The following is a 16,037-nucleotide window of genomic DNA, read 5'->3' on the forward strand; positions in this document are numbered from 1 at the left end:
ACAACTACTGAAGCCCGCGCGCCTAGAGCCCATGCTCTGCAACAAGAGAAGCCACTGCTATGAGAAGCCCGTGCACCACAACGAAGAGTAGCCCACACGCAGCAACAAAGACCCAATGCAGCCAAAAAATAATAAAATTAAAAAAAAAAATCTAAAGGCAATATGGTAAAATGTTTACATTTGTTCACTCTGGGTACTGGATATGTGGATGCTTTTATTTTTATCTGCACTTTTTGGATATTTTAAAAATAAAATACGAAGAAAAGACACAAACCGAAGGAGAGTGGAAAGAGAATAGATATTCTGGTTGTCATTTACAGAAAGCACAAGGGATTCCCAGCACCCAAGCACTTTAAAACATTTTTAAAAATTACTTCTTGATGAGCACAAGATGCTCTGCTGGAGAGACAGAGAACGGCTGAGATTTGGCCGTGTTGTTTCTAAGCGAAGCATAGCCGGCAAGAAGCAGGGATGTGCCTTGGTCTGCCAGTTCCTGGGCATCCAGGAGGGAAGACACCCCTGCGGGGGGATGTACCCACAATGACCTTAGCTTGGCCTGCCCTCCTGAGTCACTTGGGGAACCTGATCCCAACTCTTCACTTCACTCAGTGGTCTGGTGGCACCACACACTGCCCACAGCAGCCAATAAATGCTAAGTAAACTGCTCTCTATTGTTCTGAAATTATGAAAGCAGATTAAAATTCAACTCTATTTTTAGCTCATTCTTCCCAGCCATCAAGGGGGCAAAACTCAACCAGAAAGAACGTTCTGGAAGGTCAGAAGGGTGGGGAGACTTCATGTCCTGCTGTGCTGGACATGAAGTAGCTAAAATGTTGCCATAATTTGGACTTTTGAATTGCCCTTTTAACTATTTAACTCAAGTTCATTTCCTAAGATGGACAATTTGCAAACACTAATGGTAAACAGAAGTTTCACGCCTTCCTCTCTTTTATTTATAGAATTTGTTTTGAGTTCTCCTTTAATTATGTTTAAATCTCACATTTAAGTAAATTTCAATCATTTTTGTCACTGTGAATAGTTATACTATAGAATTTATACAGAAACCACAGACGATGGCATTTTTAAGCTGGATTCTAACTCAAATGCTGCACTTGGAAGAGGAGAGGAAACTGAGGGCAAGAGCTAATGAGAACTTTCTCCACGTCCCCACCCAGCCAAGGGCAGCTCTGCTGAGGCCAGAAACAAGACTGCCCCACGCCCCGTCCTCACCCCAGCGAAGCAAGGACTGGATGCCAGCGCAGGACTGCAGCCAGGAGGGGAAAGAGCACACAGGCTGTCTGGAGTTGATTTGTTTCTACTTAAGGTGGCAACAACCCCGACCCCAAGGGACTCGCTGTCAAAAGCTGCACGCTGACCCTTCTTTAGGGCCAACCAGGAGAGGCCTCGCTAGGAAACCTGATCCCATCTGGAGACTTCCTGCCTCTCCCTAGGGAGGAATGTGGAATGTGTGCCCAGGCATCTCAGGTTGGAGCTCAACTCTCCTCCACCCGACGACGACGTGTGGTCGACGGCACAGCCTGGCATAAATCAAGATGCGCTTCTGGGGGCCACCTGGAACCTGGCTCCTAACATAACACATCCTGGGAAAAGGCCCCCCTTTCCTAAGCAGTCACCGCACAATTCTAGAACATAACCCACACCTAACTGAGAAACTGTTCTAACATTAATTTTTAAATTTTAATCAAAATAATCAATAACCCCACCATCTCAATGATATTTCTGTTGCATTCACAGTATGTTCTGTGTGCACGTGTCTCATGGTGACCCTGACATGCTGGGACCATCCAGGAGCTGGAGCATGTCGGCCAAGTCTGCTGTCTACCCGTTAACACTCTCTCTACCTGTGACTGCAGGGGCCATGAGTATTTCTAGGATGTTAGCATAGGGAACCTAGGCCAGCGTTTCCCAACCTTCTCAGAATTGGTCAGAAAACGGCAAGAACTCAGTGGAAACTTTTCATATTTTCCACCTTATTAAAAAAATTTTGAGGGGACATCAGCCCCGCTCGCCCTGCAGACCTGCACTGGCTAGTGCTGCCCTTGGGAACGGCTTCCTGACTTCACCCAAGGCTCGCAGCTGCTCCTCCACCCCTTGTGCTGCTCCAGCAACAGCACAATGCTCAAATACATGGGGGGTGATCACCGCCTGGGCCTCGGTTTCCCCACAAGAGGATGGAGAAATTGTGCCACATCCACCGGGAGAAAGAAAGGGCAGCTCAGAGGTGTCATGAGTAGGACGCAAGCTTGGGGAAGGCTTCTGTGCAACAGAGGACACCACTGCAGTCACTCACTTACCCCAGACCAACACGTGGGCCACGCTGATCCCCACCCCCCGTTTTGGCAGGTCCCTGCACCGGAGCTACCCTGCTTCCTCGTCACTCAGGTTGCAGCCCAGTCCCTACTACTACCAACTCCTGTGGGACCGACTCTGGGTTATTTGCTCCATTTCTTGGTTTCTAAATATATATCTTTACCAGAGAGACCAGCAGCTACTTATCTCAAAAGATGGTTAATAATCACTGTAGCTCACACCTTCATGGAGCTTAGTAAGCTCCAGGCACTATTCTAAGGAGTTTATTTAATTCTGAAACAACCTAACAGATGAGGAGACAGAGACAGAGGCACACAGCTAGCCCTGGCAGAGCCGGGCTTCCACATAGGGAGCTGGCTCGAACCCAGGCCCTGAGGTTCGGATAAGATGGTGGGCAGGAAAGTGCTCTAGGGACTGTCCAGTGTCCCTGAACAGAGCGGTCACGTTGGACCAGCTGTTTTCATAAAGACCTACATACATCAAGGGTGAGATAATTCAAGACTAACTTTCCTACACTAATCCCATTGATCATGACCTTTATGTCACACTATTTTGAATTCTCAGGATGCAATGCCCTTTTCTCCTGCACAGGAGGGGGGCTGCTGCCCAACTTTCTCCTGGTGTTTCTGAAGGGCTCCCAGCTGGAGGATGCCCAGTCTTCCTCAAATGAGCGCAGGAAGTTCTGGGCCACCTCTGTGTGTCTCTGGCCTGTGACCCTCGCCATGCTGACGCAGAACCTCACAGAGGCACACTCGGGGCACTATTCCAGAGTTGGATGTAAGGCAAGGCCGAGATGGCCAAGAAAGAACTAGAAAGAACAACAGAGGTCCTGCCTCTGCCCCTGCCCCTGATGAGAGCTGTGAACTGAGGAGCCAGGCAGCATCAACAGGCCTGGGGGCTCTCACCCTTCACAGACTCCTGGGCTGGGGTGGCCTGGGGGGCACTTCCAAGAAAGCCCCGCCTGAGCCTGTGGGCTGCGGCAGGCGCCATCCCACCCTGACCAGTCTCGAATGGGACAGAGAAGAGCTCCAGGCTCCCCAGGCAGTGCTAATGAGCTGGGAACCACCGAAAAAGGTCCGTTTTGATACCAAGAAACTAGCAACCAGGGATGGCACAAGGAACAGGGGAGATGCAGTTTCAGACGGGAGAAGGAGACCCCACCTCCCCTGTGCCTTTCTTGTTTAAATGCTTGACTGTGCATGGGAACGCCAGCCTCTGTGGCCTGTGCCGGGCTGGCTCTGCAGTCATCCTTTTCTGGAGAGACAGCTCCAGGGCACAGGACCTTGCGCTCTCATCAGGCAGCTGGTGCCCTGGGGCTCGCAGGCCTCTCACGTAGGGGCGGGTGCTCTGCCCTGCCCTAAGCACCTGGAGGGGACTCACGGTGCTGAGGGGGCTTCAGCACCGGTGAGCACAGCTTGGGTCGGGCCTGGGTGCTGCGGGGACTAAGTGGCGAGGAAGAGGAAAGGAGCTCCAAGTGTCCTGGGGGACACTGCAAAGAGAAGCTCACTTCTGGGGTGCACAAAGTTGTCACCACTCAATAAAGTAGCAGGATTAAGCTCACGTCCTGCCGACAATCTGAACTGGCCCTATTTAATCATATTCAGGAGGGCTTCTCTAATCTTTCTTCCAAAAACTGCTAAAGTGCAGGTACAAAGTAGAGGAAACCCTGTATTACCTAGGAGTGTTTCTGAAATGAAGACAGAGCAGAGACAAACCTCTAACAGCAATCCCAGGGCCAACACTGTTTGAAATCCAGCCTTACCTGACTAGTGCCTGACCTCCCACGTCACAACTCGGACACGCCTCTAAGGGCATTCGGGCACCACAGAGTGTTAGTGACTGTCATTCAGGAGGCAAATTTCGTCCCCTCCCAAAGAGCAGCATTAGGCAGGTAGGTAATCATCAGTTTTATTAGCGTGCACAGTGTTTCTCAAAAACAACCTGGCCATTTAAAAATTAGTCACGTCGTCATTTCTGTAGCACAGGTTAGCAGCACGGTGACTTAGAGCAGGTTAACTTGAGAAAGCAACCACAGGTGTGAGCCCAGCCACGCCCCTCTGCTCAAGACAGAGGGGGTACGGTGTGCGGGACTACAGCGCCTGCGCGCCGCGTGCGCCTCCCTGCACGCGGGGACGCCTTCCAAAGTTTCCTCAGTATGATCACCGGCATTTGAGAATCGAGACACCCAAACTGCACCACCTGCTCTGGAATTCGCCCTGTCAAAGGCAGGCCACACCGTGCTTCAGAGCAGACAGTGTGTGACAACGGTCCTGAGCAGTGCCCCGTCTGGGGCAGCACTGCCCTGAGATCTGGAAACCAAAGCCAGACGAGCTGGTCTCTGGAATATCTTCTGACCCACCTGCCTGGGTGGGTCATCCTTTTCTCTGTGCCACAAACCTTTCCTGCCCCCAAATTTTACTTTCCAATTTTGAGACTTAGACAATTGAGCTCATACGATCTGGCTGAAAAGCTGAGATAAAAATAACTTGCCCAAAACACACTAAGGCTACATGACTGATAAATGTCAAGTGATCAGAACGAAGGAAACTTAAGAGCCTTTCCCTTCCGCCTGTGGACGTCCTGGTTGCCACAGGCTGGGACACAGAGAGAGGAGCCAAGCAGCGCAGCGCTGGCCACTCTCAGACCCTCACCAAGTTTGTCTGTGGATGAGATAATATCAGCGGGCACGGAGGAGTCCAGATCAGCATCCAAAATTCCCAGGGGGTCCAGCTGTGCTACATGGTGCCCTCGTATCTATGAATGGGCCAGCGATGGAGAGGGAAGGACACACACAAAAGGACAGGAGAAAAAAAAAGAGGGAAGGGGTAAAAAAAAAAAAAAAAAAAAGTAAAATTACATTAAAATTAGTGTTTACAGATCAATTCTCACCCACGTTTGAAGAAACAGTTACTGGAGCATCATCAAAATTTACACAACTAATTCCGAGAGGATCAAGTTTTGCAATGTGGTGACCCCTGACCTGGAAGCAATAATACAAGCAGTCATTAAGCAGGTCCTGTGGCCTGTGGCGAGGGGTAAAAGTTGCACTTGGTCAAACTTTTCCCTGAGAGCGCCAATGAACCCAAACAACAAAGTCAGTTTGTAAAAAGCCTTACAATAGTTTGTTATTGTGCATAAATGCACTTTTATAAAAAGGGGATAAGCTCCTCAGGTTTTGATAAACCTGGCAGTCTAGAAGGACCCATTTCTCAGGATCCTTACACAGTTTTCCTGGATAAACAGAAATGGGATATGCTGGGGACTTTAGCTCCAGTGCGAAGGCCACTCAGCTTAGAACACGCAGAAGTCCCTAAGGAAGGTGTGGGTGTGGCCCTGCTGCGTGGGTCAGGGCACAGGGGGCACAACAGCAGACAGCTACAACAGGGACCTCGGCGCCTGATCTGAACCGTTTAAAAGCAAAAAGACACAGAAAATCCCTTCCAATTTTGTTTCTTTAAGTCTTGGATACTTTAATCCACCGTTTCTTGCTAACAATTTGGGAAGGGGAGCAGCTGCTGAGAAGTCACTTAAAGACCAACAGAAATGACTGAAGCTGAATGAGACAGGCAGTGGTCAGCACACACCAACTGTGCCTCTTTCTACAGAAACACCCACTGTGAACGGCATGCGTCTCATCATTTGCCCTGGGGAGAGAGCCTGACTTGCCAGGCTCCAACAGGACAGGCCCACCCTGTGCTACCTGTCCTGACACCTGTGGCAACTGGCCCCGTGGGCGGAGGGGAACGGTCCACACGGCCGTTTCTAGGAAAGAGAACGTCGGAGAGAGAACTCTGTGGTGTGACACCCCTGCTACGTTGCAGCAATGCCAGAAGAGGCAGCAGGGGAGCCCAGGTCCTGGGGGCTCCCAGAAGGGCCTCCCCGGGCCTGATTGCTCCTCCTTTCCTCCTGAGAACTACTCACAGACCAGGTGGTAAGGTCTGAATTCTGGGCTCTTCTCCACGCCAGGCGGATATCCTGGAAGGGGCTTCTGGGCTCTGAGAAAGGCCATGGGAGCCCTTGGTTCTGCATGAGCCTCCTCCAGCGGGGCTGACCACTGACCGGAATGCTCCCGGAGAGGTGGCCCCTCTGCAGGCTCAGCTGCCCCTCACCTGCCTCTCCCTGCTTCCATGGGCTCTGCTTCTGTCCCCAAACCCTACAGGTTCATTTTCTCTTATTGCATTTGGGCCCTAGCAACTGAGAAGGGGAGCAGCACACCCCTCCCGGTCACTGCTCCCTCCTGGGGATCGGCACTTCCCCTGACGCCCGGGCACTGACTGCGTTTCCCTGCCTACAAATCATCCTTGCCAACCTATGGGAAGAAATAAGGGCAGGTGCTAAAGGTGGCAGAGGATCTGCTCAAACAGGGTGAGACTGCCTGGGCTCCTTTTCTCTTGTCATATGTCATTTTTGCCTCCCTCCAGCCCAGAGCAGGGAGAGAGAGCACCTAGTGTTTGGCTGGGGTGAAAGTTAGGCGACAGCCTTCACGGGGTCAGCGGGGCGCTCTGTCACGGGTGGCTGGCCGCTGCCACCTTACCTGGTAGGCCCTGATGAGAGACTGCACCGCCAGGTGATCCTCCACCAGCTTGTCCACGTTGGGCTGAGCCTCCACCAGGGGCCGCGCTCTGGCCACAGCTGCCAGGGAGCCCAGGCTCAGGGGGAGCGGGCTCTGGTAGGCGGTGCCCGGGGGCGCTCCGGCGTTGGTGTTTCGGAAAAAAATGTCCCACGACTGAAGACAAAGAAGGAACACACATGTCACTCCGTTGCTCCCCTAAGGCCTAGGACTCATTTTTAGCCAAAAAGAGAACTGTTCTTGGCAGGTAAGTCTTGATTATGTCCATCTACCAGTAGCCTGGCTGGGTCAACTTCTTCCTACTCTGGGCAGCCTGCTTCTGCCCCCAGAGGGCGGGTCTCTCAGAGGCTGGGCCCCTGCTTCCATCATTCCCTCAGATGCGCCTCCTTACCCCCAACCCTACGACGCAGATGCCCTCCCATCAAAACCCCCAAGGCCCAAGGCCGCGCAGCTCTGCCCGGCTTGCGGGTGCCAACTGCTTCCACGGCAGGCAGCCCAGGAGGCAGGTGAACAGAGGCCTTCCTTCCCCATCTGTTCCCTGCCTAGTCACCCGGGAGACCAATGCTCGCGGCCCTCCTGCCTGTAGGGCTGCAGCTGCCCCAGGTCCTCAAACCCCAACTGGGCCTCCTGAGGGGAACTGAGCGCATTTAGATCCGCTTTCCAGACCCCAGAGGCGTGGCACAGCCTTTGAAGCCCAGGCCTGCCTGCTTGTGCTTTCTCCCCGGACACAAAACAGAATCAGGGGGACTTCCCTGGTGGCACAGTGGCTAAGACTCCACGCCCCCAACGCAGGGGACCCAGGTTCGAGCCCCGGTCGGGGAACTAGATCCCAACATGCATGCCGCAACTAAGAGTTCGCATGCCGCAACTAAGACCCGGCGCAACCAAATAAGTAAATAAATATTAAAAACAAAAACAAAAAAACCCCAAACAGAATCAGGGCCTTTATGTAAGAGGCAGCCCGGAGCTCAGCCCGGTGAAGCCTGAAGCGTCCCCACTGACCCCTCCAGAAACAGTCTTGTCACCAAGGGCTCAGAGTGTGCAGCCAGAGGCAGAACCTCCAATCTGAGATCTTGGCAAATAACCTAAATTTCTGTGCTCAGTTTTTTCATCCGTAAGACGAGGACAAAAAAAAATCTATATATTCTTCATAGGTTTTTTTTTTTTTGTAAAGACTAAAGGCATTTAGCACACAATCTGGTAGGCAGTTGGCATTACTGGTAGTAACTGGTATTACTTCTGGTTTCAAATTCCTTTGTGCTAATGTGAACTAACTCCTCTTCCTATTATTTTTGGCTACTTTGTGTCTGATTCAATTTTTTCTTTGGCCATGCTGTGCAGCTTCTGGGATCTTAGTTTCCCGACCAGGGATCGAAACTGTGCCTCCTGCAGTGGAAGTTCGAAGTCCTAACCACTGGACCACCAGGGAATTCCCTGATTCAATTTATAATCTGCATAGACACTGTGAACTATAATAGTTTATCTCATACAAAGACGTGAGGCTTAAAAAAAAATTTTAGAGGTCAGAGGAACTAAGACCTAATAAAATTCCATTGCAAAAAAATATATATTAAAACTCAGAGAGTTTAGAAACATGAAAACATTATCTTTCTTCTCTGCCATGCATTTTCGAGTTTCTAAGATTCTTCTGTCAATAAACTCTGGTTAGACTTCTTGAAAAATCTGGAGAGGAGAAACTTCACTAGATTTTTGTTCGCCCTCCCAGTTAAGTGCTACCAAGATGTTGTCCAGATGGGCTCATCTGGGAGCTTGGGCAGGTATCGAATGGGTCTATCTGTGTCTGGGCAGAAACCTTGAGACTGGTCCTGAAGGCTGAAGGTCTTCTGGCTTTTTCAGGCAGGCTCTTTATGACATGTAGATGTACTGACTTGGACGGTCCGAGAGATGGATGCATGCTGCCGCCAGTCACAAACCCCGGGGATGTGCACAGGCCTGGAGCATCACACAGGGTAGCCCGGCCTCTCACTATAAGTGTTTCTGAGCAGAGTTTTCCAGAATGTTTATATCATTCTACAATAAGAACATAGTCCTCTCGTATTCAAAAAGATTAATTAAAAAAATCAAACTATTAGGGAGATGATAGTACAACATGGTGAATATACTAAAAACCAGAATTATACACTTTTTACATGTGAATTCTATCTCAATCACAATTTTTAAATGTTTTAACATATCTCACTATTCAAGGTTTTACTGTTTTTACCTTTCTGGTTAATTTTCAGCATGTCAGTTGATGGTAGAAGGGAGATCTGGGGTTCTCTTTTGGCAAAGGCCACAACACCGACTGCAGAGCACCGTGCATCACGTGACCTGACAACCAGGGGCATTCTACATCCAGGGCTTGGAACCCCAAGACCATTCTATCCCTCTGAGTCCTCTAACAGGGGTAAAAGCAGTATGCCCACCAGAGAAAGCAACTGACTTACTCTTGTGAGAGAAAGGAGAGGATGCCTCAGGGTTAGCAGCCTTGGGCAAGGTAAGGCTGCCCCAAGCTCGGCACCCACCTGGTTCCTTACAAGGGCCTAAGGAGCAGACTCGCTGGACACCCCCAAACATTTCTGACTCTGTGAGCTTGTACAGCAGGCCATGCAAGCTCCACGCATTCTGGGAGCAGCTCTGGCCCAGGGCTCTCCCTGGCCCCCACCCATACCTCCAGTAACCGAGGGCCTGGACTAAAAGGAGCCCCGCTGATAGGGCAGGGAATGCGGCAGGAGTCAGCCCAGCCTTGCATGGCAAGAACCAACAGCACCCTGCTCCTGCCTTGTAAAACCTGACCTAGTTTCTACTTTGCCCCCAGCGGGCTCTAGCACTGGCGTCCCCACCCTTATGTGTGTCCACGCCAAGTCCTGCTCTGGACACATACCCTGGGGCTGCAGTGGGGCTGAAGGACAGGGCATGACCCTGAAACCAAGTAGCCTCTAGAGAGCAGCACACAGGATCTCAACTTTCTTCAAGCCTTAAACACTGTCTTCTGCCCCACAGAACGCATGAAGACATGTGTAGAAATGCAGTGGCAGTGGCCCAACGACAAGACCTTGGATCGAGAGGGTCCCCTGGCTGCACGCTGACCCCTCACCCTGATGGGAACCAGCTGCTGACAGACCCAGAGCCAAAAGGCATAGCAAAAACCACAAGTTCACCTCTCTTTAGAAAAATCAGCTTTGAATAACAAGAACAGTAGTGGCAGCCACAGAGGGAGGAGTAGTTACCACACTGATGTTCCAAGCACCTGGAATGCCAACCACAGCCTCCTGGGGAGAGGTTCAGGCAGGCAGGACTGACACAGGGTGGTCACCAGGCAGGGAGACTGATCAGGTTAAGTAAGACAGAGCAACCCTTACATAAACAGCATCTCTCAGGCTGGCTTACCCTTGCCAAAGCCAGCAAACAATAAAATCAAAGGATTTCCAGGGCTGACACCCGGAGGGCGCAGGCCAGGCCCCTGGGTGGCGGTGGGGCGGGGAGAGAAATCGAAGTCATCGGGCCTCCTCTCTCTGACCTTCTTTTGTGCTTGGGATAAAACTCCAGGTGATTTTCAATTGGCTGAGGACAGCGACACAGACTGAAATTCTGCTCAAGCTGGAGGCAGTCAGAAAAAACTGGTTCCTACCAGTATTGCAGAGAGCTGCGAACCACTGGGAAAGAATATGCCAGGAATGCAGCTTCCTCCTGTCCCATAATTTACCCCCACTGCGCACACCGCGATCAGCTTCCCTGCAGCTCCGGCAGGCCCTCCCCCGCACGCTCTGGGCAGGTGCGGGTACCTGCACTCAGATGAGGGCCCGGCCAAAGAGCCCACCCCAACAAACAGCAAGCCCCCTTCCACCAGATCCGATCAGTTTGCACACATGGGTGACAGAAAGTTCCTGGCGGCATACACTTTGCAAAACCCTCGCACTGCAGCTTAAAACTGGTAAATTTTCATGTAAGTCAGACCTCAAAAAAAAGTTGACTTAAAAAAAAGGCTGTGAGGGCTTTCCTGGTGGCGCAGTGGTTGAGAATCTGCCTGCCAATGCAGGGGACACGGGTTCGAGCCCTGGTCTGGGAAGATCCCACGTGCCGCGGAGCAACTGGGCCCGTGAGCCACAACTACTGAGCCTTCGCGTCTGGAGCCTGTGCTCCGCAACAAGAGAGGCCGCGATAGTGAGAGGCCCGCGCACTGCGATGAAGAGTGGCCCCCCGCTTACCGCAACTAGAGAAGGCCCTCGCACAGAAACGAAGACCCAACACAGCCAAAAATAAATAAATAAATAAAAATAAATTAAAGTAACTTTCATCTAAAAAAAAAAAGGCTGTGAAAATGAAGGTCATTTTTTTTGGCTTGCAGGTTTCACCGCCCTTCAGAGGCCGAGCTTCTCTCCCTCCAGCATCTTCTCCAAGATGCCTCTTCCACCCTTCCCTTCCCCACACCTGAACTGGCTTCCACCTTCCTTCGGTAGTAGCCTGCACCTCCCCCACTCCTGCTGCCTGGGGCGCTCATCCCCTCTCCACACATTGGCCCGCGTCATCTTCAACCTGTGGCTCTGTCACTATCTGGAGAGGGATCCCCTTCTGATAATCGCAGCCCTCATTTGCACACATCTGAACTTGAGGCTTTGTTTACCCATATGTCTACCTGCTGCCAGTTCTGGTTCTCTCCCCGGCAGCGCCTTCCCTGCTGCCAGAACCAAGTGTCTGCAGACCCGCTGCAGGGACAGGTGACCACGAGGCTGAAGTGACTGGTCAGTGGGCCCCTTCCCAAATGAAGAGAAAGCTTCAAGAAGAGGACGCCTGTGCGGTCCCACACGCCCCCTGCACGTGGAGCTTCGCGGCCTCCGTGCCATAGAGGCGAGCAGCCCTGGCCCGTCAACAGAAGTGTAGGCCGGCCACCCACCTCCCACGAGTGGGTTTAAGGCCATCAACTTGTTGCTGAAATGACTTAAACCAAAACACGATAGATTTCAAGTACAAATAAGTATAACATTCTGGCTGAAATGAAACCAGAATGCTTACATTTAATTTTAGATAACTAAAAGCATTTAACTGTAGTGCATGAAGGTCTGTTTTCAAAAGCCATCAGCTCCTATGCTCCCCCGTACACCTCCCAGACTTCTCACAGCCCCAACGGGCTTTCCCTGCCGCCGCCAGTCCTCCTCTCCCCAATTAGAGGCAGCTCTTCAAAGCTGCAAACACATCCCTTCTCCTCTGTAACGTCTAAGGAAGCTGGTCCGGTGCTTTGCACATAGTAAGTGCTCAACACACCTGCTGAGTTAAGTTCACACAGGTCAGACTCCTTCAAAGGCGAACATCTTGACAGGTGTGGTGTCAGATGCAATGTCAGGTGCAGTGGTAGGGCTGGTATCAGGTGTGATGCTAGGTGCTGTGCTCCCTGGGATGTCAAATGTGGTGCTGCGGGGTGTTAGCTGTGGTTCTAGGGGCGGTATCAGATGCAGTGTTAGGTGTGACGCGAGGTGGATGCCAGGTGCTCGGTCTGGCGTGGTCCTAGGTGTGGTGTCAGGTGTGGTGCTAAGTGCTGTGCTAGGCAGGGTGTCAGGTGCGGCAGTGGGTGCGGTGACAGCTGTAAGACCGTGGACCGTCCAGAGTCCTCATCTCGGATAAGGCGCTGACCTCAGTGGGTGTGGGAGTGCTAACCAGGGGACGCGGGCGTCAGTGGTTCAGTGAGGCAAGCAGACTTTACCCTGTTGATTGTCAGCAGATCGCAAGAGTCTCAGGGCCAAGTTCCTGTCTGTGAAGGTCATGACAGAGACTTGTTCATGAAGGGTTTGGTTTTGGAGGGGTCGCAAACCTGCTACCAAGCGCCCTTCCCCACCCCGTCTCAAAGGCCCCCGATGTGTGTCAGATACGCGGGCCAGTGTGACCTACCAGGGCCACGCACAGGCTGAGCCCACCAGAGTGGGCCTGCCTGCTGCCTGCCTGCTCCTGGGGGTTGGGAGCCCCAGTCCTGACCCCCACAGGCTGGGCGAGGGCCAGGGAAGTCGCCTCAGCTCTCTGTGCCTCATTCCTTGCCTATAAAAGTAGGGAACACAGGTTACTTAGGACACCCCTATACTTGTGTAGCTTTTTACACCTTAAAAAGCACCTGTAGGTATACTCATATTTGTTCAAGAAGCTGATGATCAAAGCTTAACCCTAGGATTACTAATGCTTATTCTAGCTGCTCAATTCTATGACTCTGGGTTCTGGACTGGCCAGACCACTTTCTCTCGTCCAAAGTCCCCTTCAGATGCCCTGCTGTCTCGTCTCCACCTTAGCTATGGAACAAACCCCACCCACCCGCATTATCACCCTGGTCTAGAACATGATGTCACCTGCTAGCCACCACCACCCTCTGCTGGGCGCCCTGCCAAGGACCCTGACGTAAAACACCATGCCGGGGATGGGGTGGGGCAGCCTCTGGCCACCTCTTGAATGGACCAAACCCCAGGCTCAAAGGCCATCACAGTTGATAAACTAATGACTGCCGGGTCTGGACGTCAGATGCCAGCACTGTCACAAACAACCATATCATTATGTTCTGATACTGACAATGCTTTTTAACTGCCACAAACGTGAAATTCAAAGGAACAAGTGACCAAGGAAAACACATGCATGGCCAAACAAGGGTTTGGCAGGTTCAGGCTAATTCAGTCAAATAAATGGACAGGCAACAGCTCCCTGAGCCAAGGATGGTCACCTGTGACTCGCTGGCCGACAGGTGCTGCTCCTCAAGGACCCCAGTGCCCTGGAGGGAGCTGGCACTGCTCCGAGGCTGCACGTCTCCCTACTCACCCTGCACAGGGGCTCTTCCAGCTTAGAAAGTGCGCTGGCAAATTCTGCATTATTTCCTCAGCGCCTAGCTTTCTGTGCACACCAGCCCAGCTATGGCGTGGAGCTGAGTGATTCATGTCTGTGCCGTGTATGAAAAGCCTGCATGGGGCAGTGTCTACAACCCTCCTGGTGTGCCCTGTCTGTGCCAACTGCTGGGCTCCATGCCTTTCCTGAAAACACCGTGTGGGACTATCCAAACGTCCCGACGAGACGATGCCCGGGGTGAGGGGGCGAGAAGACCCGCGGTGGATGGCCACAGACCTGCACAAAAGGTTCCTGCTTCAGGGCTAGGCAGTCTCGAAAGACATGCATAGTGCTGGGCTGCAGGCCCCTCCAACCACAGGCAGGGCCTTGCTCAAACTGTCCCCAGTTGAGGACGGGCGGGGCCATGTCCCGACCCAGCTCACTGCCCACCACCACGTCTAGGAGGCACCAGGACCTGGGCCTGCCTGACCTGTCACCACAGACCTATTTATACTGGGAGCAGTTAAACTCGGGGGTTCTGCTTGGGGATGTCTCAGCCAGAGAAGCCAAATGAACTGTGCTCGATCAGAGCGATGCTGTTATTTTTAAAGCACAGTGTAGTACAGGCGAGAGAACATCTCCAGACAAGCTCTACTATCTTCTCTCTGTATGGGTGTACAGGTAAAACGGCAATAAACACACAAGATTAGCAAAGAAAAGCTGCCTCAGCTCTGCTCCAAGGAATCTGCTGATAGAGGAATGATACTCCCTGGGTTTCTGCCCTAGACTAAAGGCAGTGGCCCCATCAGATCATTATAGAAAGGACTGTGGTAGGCTGCCCAGTGGCCACATGTCCTCCCAGGTCCACAAAACGCCCCCTGCAGTGGCCATGTGGCTCCTCCACTGGAGGTGAGCCCTTGGGGGCTGGCCTGAGACTTGCTTTGACCAAGGCCATGGGTGGGAGTGGCAGTGTGAGTTCTGGGTGGGGCATCCAAGGCCTGCAGCCTCTCCTCCCTTCTCCTCTTGGAGCTACACTGAGGACTTGTGAGGGAGTCTCTCTGGTCCCCTGGCTGATGGCAGGGCCTGGTAGATAGGTAGCACCAAGCACCAGATGTGAGGGGGTCCTTTGCGGGTCTGCAGCCTGGCCAAACCTCAGCTGCACGGAAGCTGGGAACCATGAGAAAGACTTCACTGGTGGTGTTTCGAGTTGCCAAGTTTTGGGGTGGTTTATTACACAAACGCTCACAGAAACCAGACTTTTACTGCAGGAAAATATCATACGCAGGACGCCTGTGACGGCTCTCATGCGCAGTTTTTCTGGCATTCCTCAGGAAGTGAGAGCCCTTGCCCTCTGCCTGGCTGTCCGCATCCAACAGTGCATTCTGTCAACTCAGAACTGCAACTCTCCAGGGTCCAGGGCGGCTGTGCGGGACCACAGTGGGCATCTGGTCCCCACGCGCCTAGTGGATGGCCCCACCTGGAGGGCCTAGCCCAGCTGAGCCAAGCCTCAGGCTCCGAGAGAATTCTGGCTCTGCGAGTTGGGACCACTTAAGAGACAAGGCCCTAAACTCACAACCTGCCCATGGACAGCAGAGTCCAGAGCCCAGCAGACCTTCAGACCCCTCACGGGGGCCTGGCACAGGCAGAGTCGGGGAGTGAGTGGCCTAGGGGCTCTGGGCTGACGATGTGATCACCATCACAGCCCCTTTCTGGGAAAGGCCCCAAAGAACACCTCCCGCTGACAACGCGCTCCTTCTTCCCTTCCCCTGAGAGGAGGCGCCAGGCAGGTGGCTGGGGCAGAGCTCGCTGCGCCCTTCTCAAGAGCTGCCCCAGGGACTTCCCCGGTGGCGCAGTGGATAAGACTCTGAGATCCCAATGCAGGGGGCCGGGGTTCAATCCCTGGTCAGGGAACTAGATCCCACATGCATGCCACAACTAAGAGTTCACATGCCACAACTAAGGAGCCTGAATGCCACAACTAAAGAGTCCGCCTGCCACAACTAAGACCTGGTGCGACCAAAAAAAAAAAAAAAAAAAAAAAAAAGCTGCCCCGGCCCCGAGGTTGACTCGCTCCTTTCTTGCTCTTGGTGTCCACCTTCCCCTTGAGGTCGCTCTGGATCTCTCTCTCCAGTTATCACTGACATTTAAAAACCCACGATTCTTGCTTAAAATACAGTACAAAAGGACGGTCATTAAAAAATCATGCTCCCAAAGATGCAGCACGCCTTTACTCCCAGCCCGCCCTCCGGCCACCGCAGGCTTAGTTAGCTCTCCATCAGCGCCTGACACCCTCACTTTCTGCCAACTGCTCAGGGGTCCACACTCCCACAGCGTTTCACAAACT

General features: G+C 52.5%; 1 protein-coding gene across 3 annotated transcripts in view; it reads right to left on the reverse strand.

Moving 5' to 3' along the window:
• Positions 1-16,037, reverse strand: part of OGDH (oxoglutarate dehydrogenase) — a 76,740-nt gene that overhangs the window by 41,081 nt on the left and 19,622 nt on the right. For 2 of the 3 annotated variants that reach the window (XM_061198381.1, XM_061198380.1), the window contains 2 exons: positions 6,866-7,057; positions 4,983-5,085 (listed from right to left, as the gene is read on the reverse strand). In XM_061198381.1, coding sequence (XP_061054364.1) covers positions 4,983-5,085; positions 6,866-7,057 — 295 coding nt within the window. Of the gene's footprint in view, positions 1-4,982; positions 5,086-6,865; positions 7,058-16,037 lie in introns of those variants that run through there. The other variant, XM_061198382.1, reaches the window with a different exon arrangement.

Source organism: Eubalaena glacialis, chromosome 8, assembly GCF_028564815.1.
Source record: "Eubalaena glacialis isolate mEubGla1 chromosome 8, mEubGla1.1.hap2.+ XY, whole genome shotgun sequence".
In the NCBI taxonomy this organism is placed as follows: Eukaryota; Metazoa; Chordata; class Mammalia; order Artiodactyla; family Balaenidae; genus Eubalaena; species Eubalaena glacialis.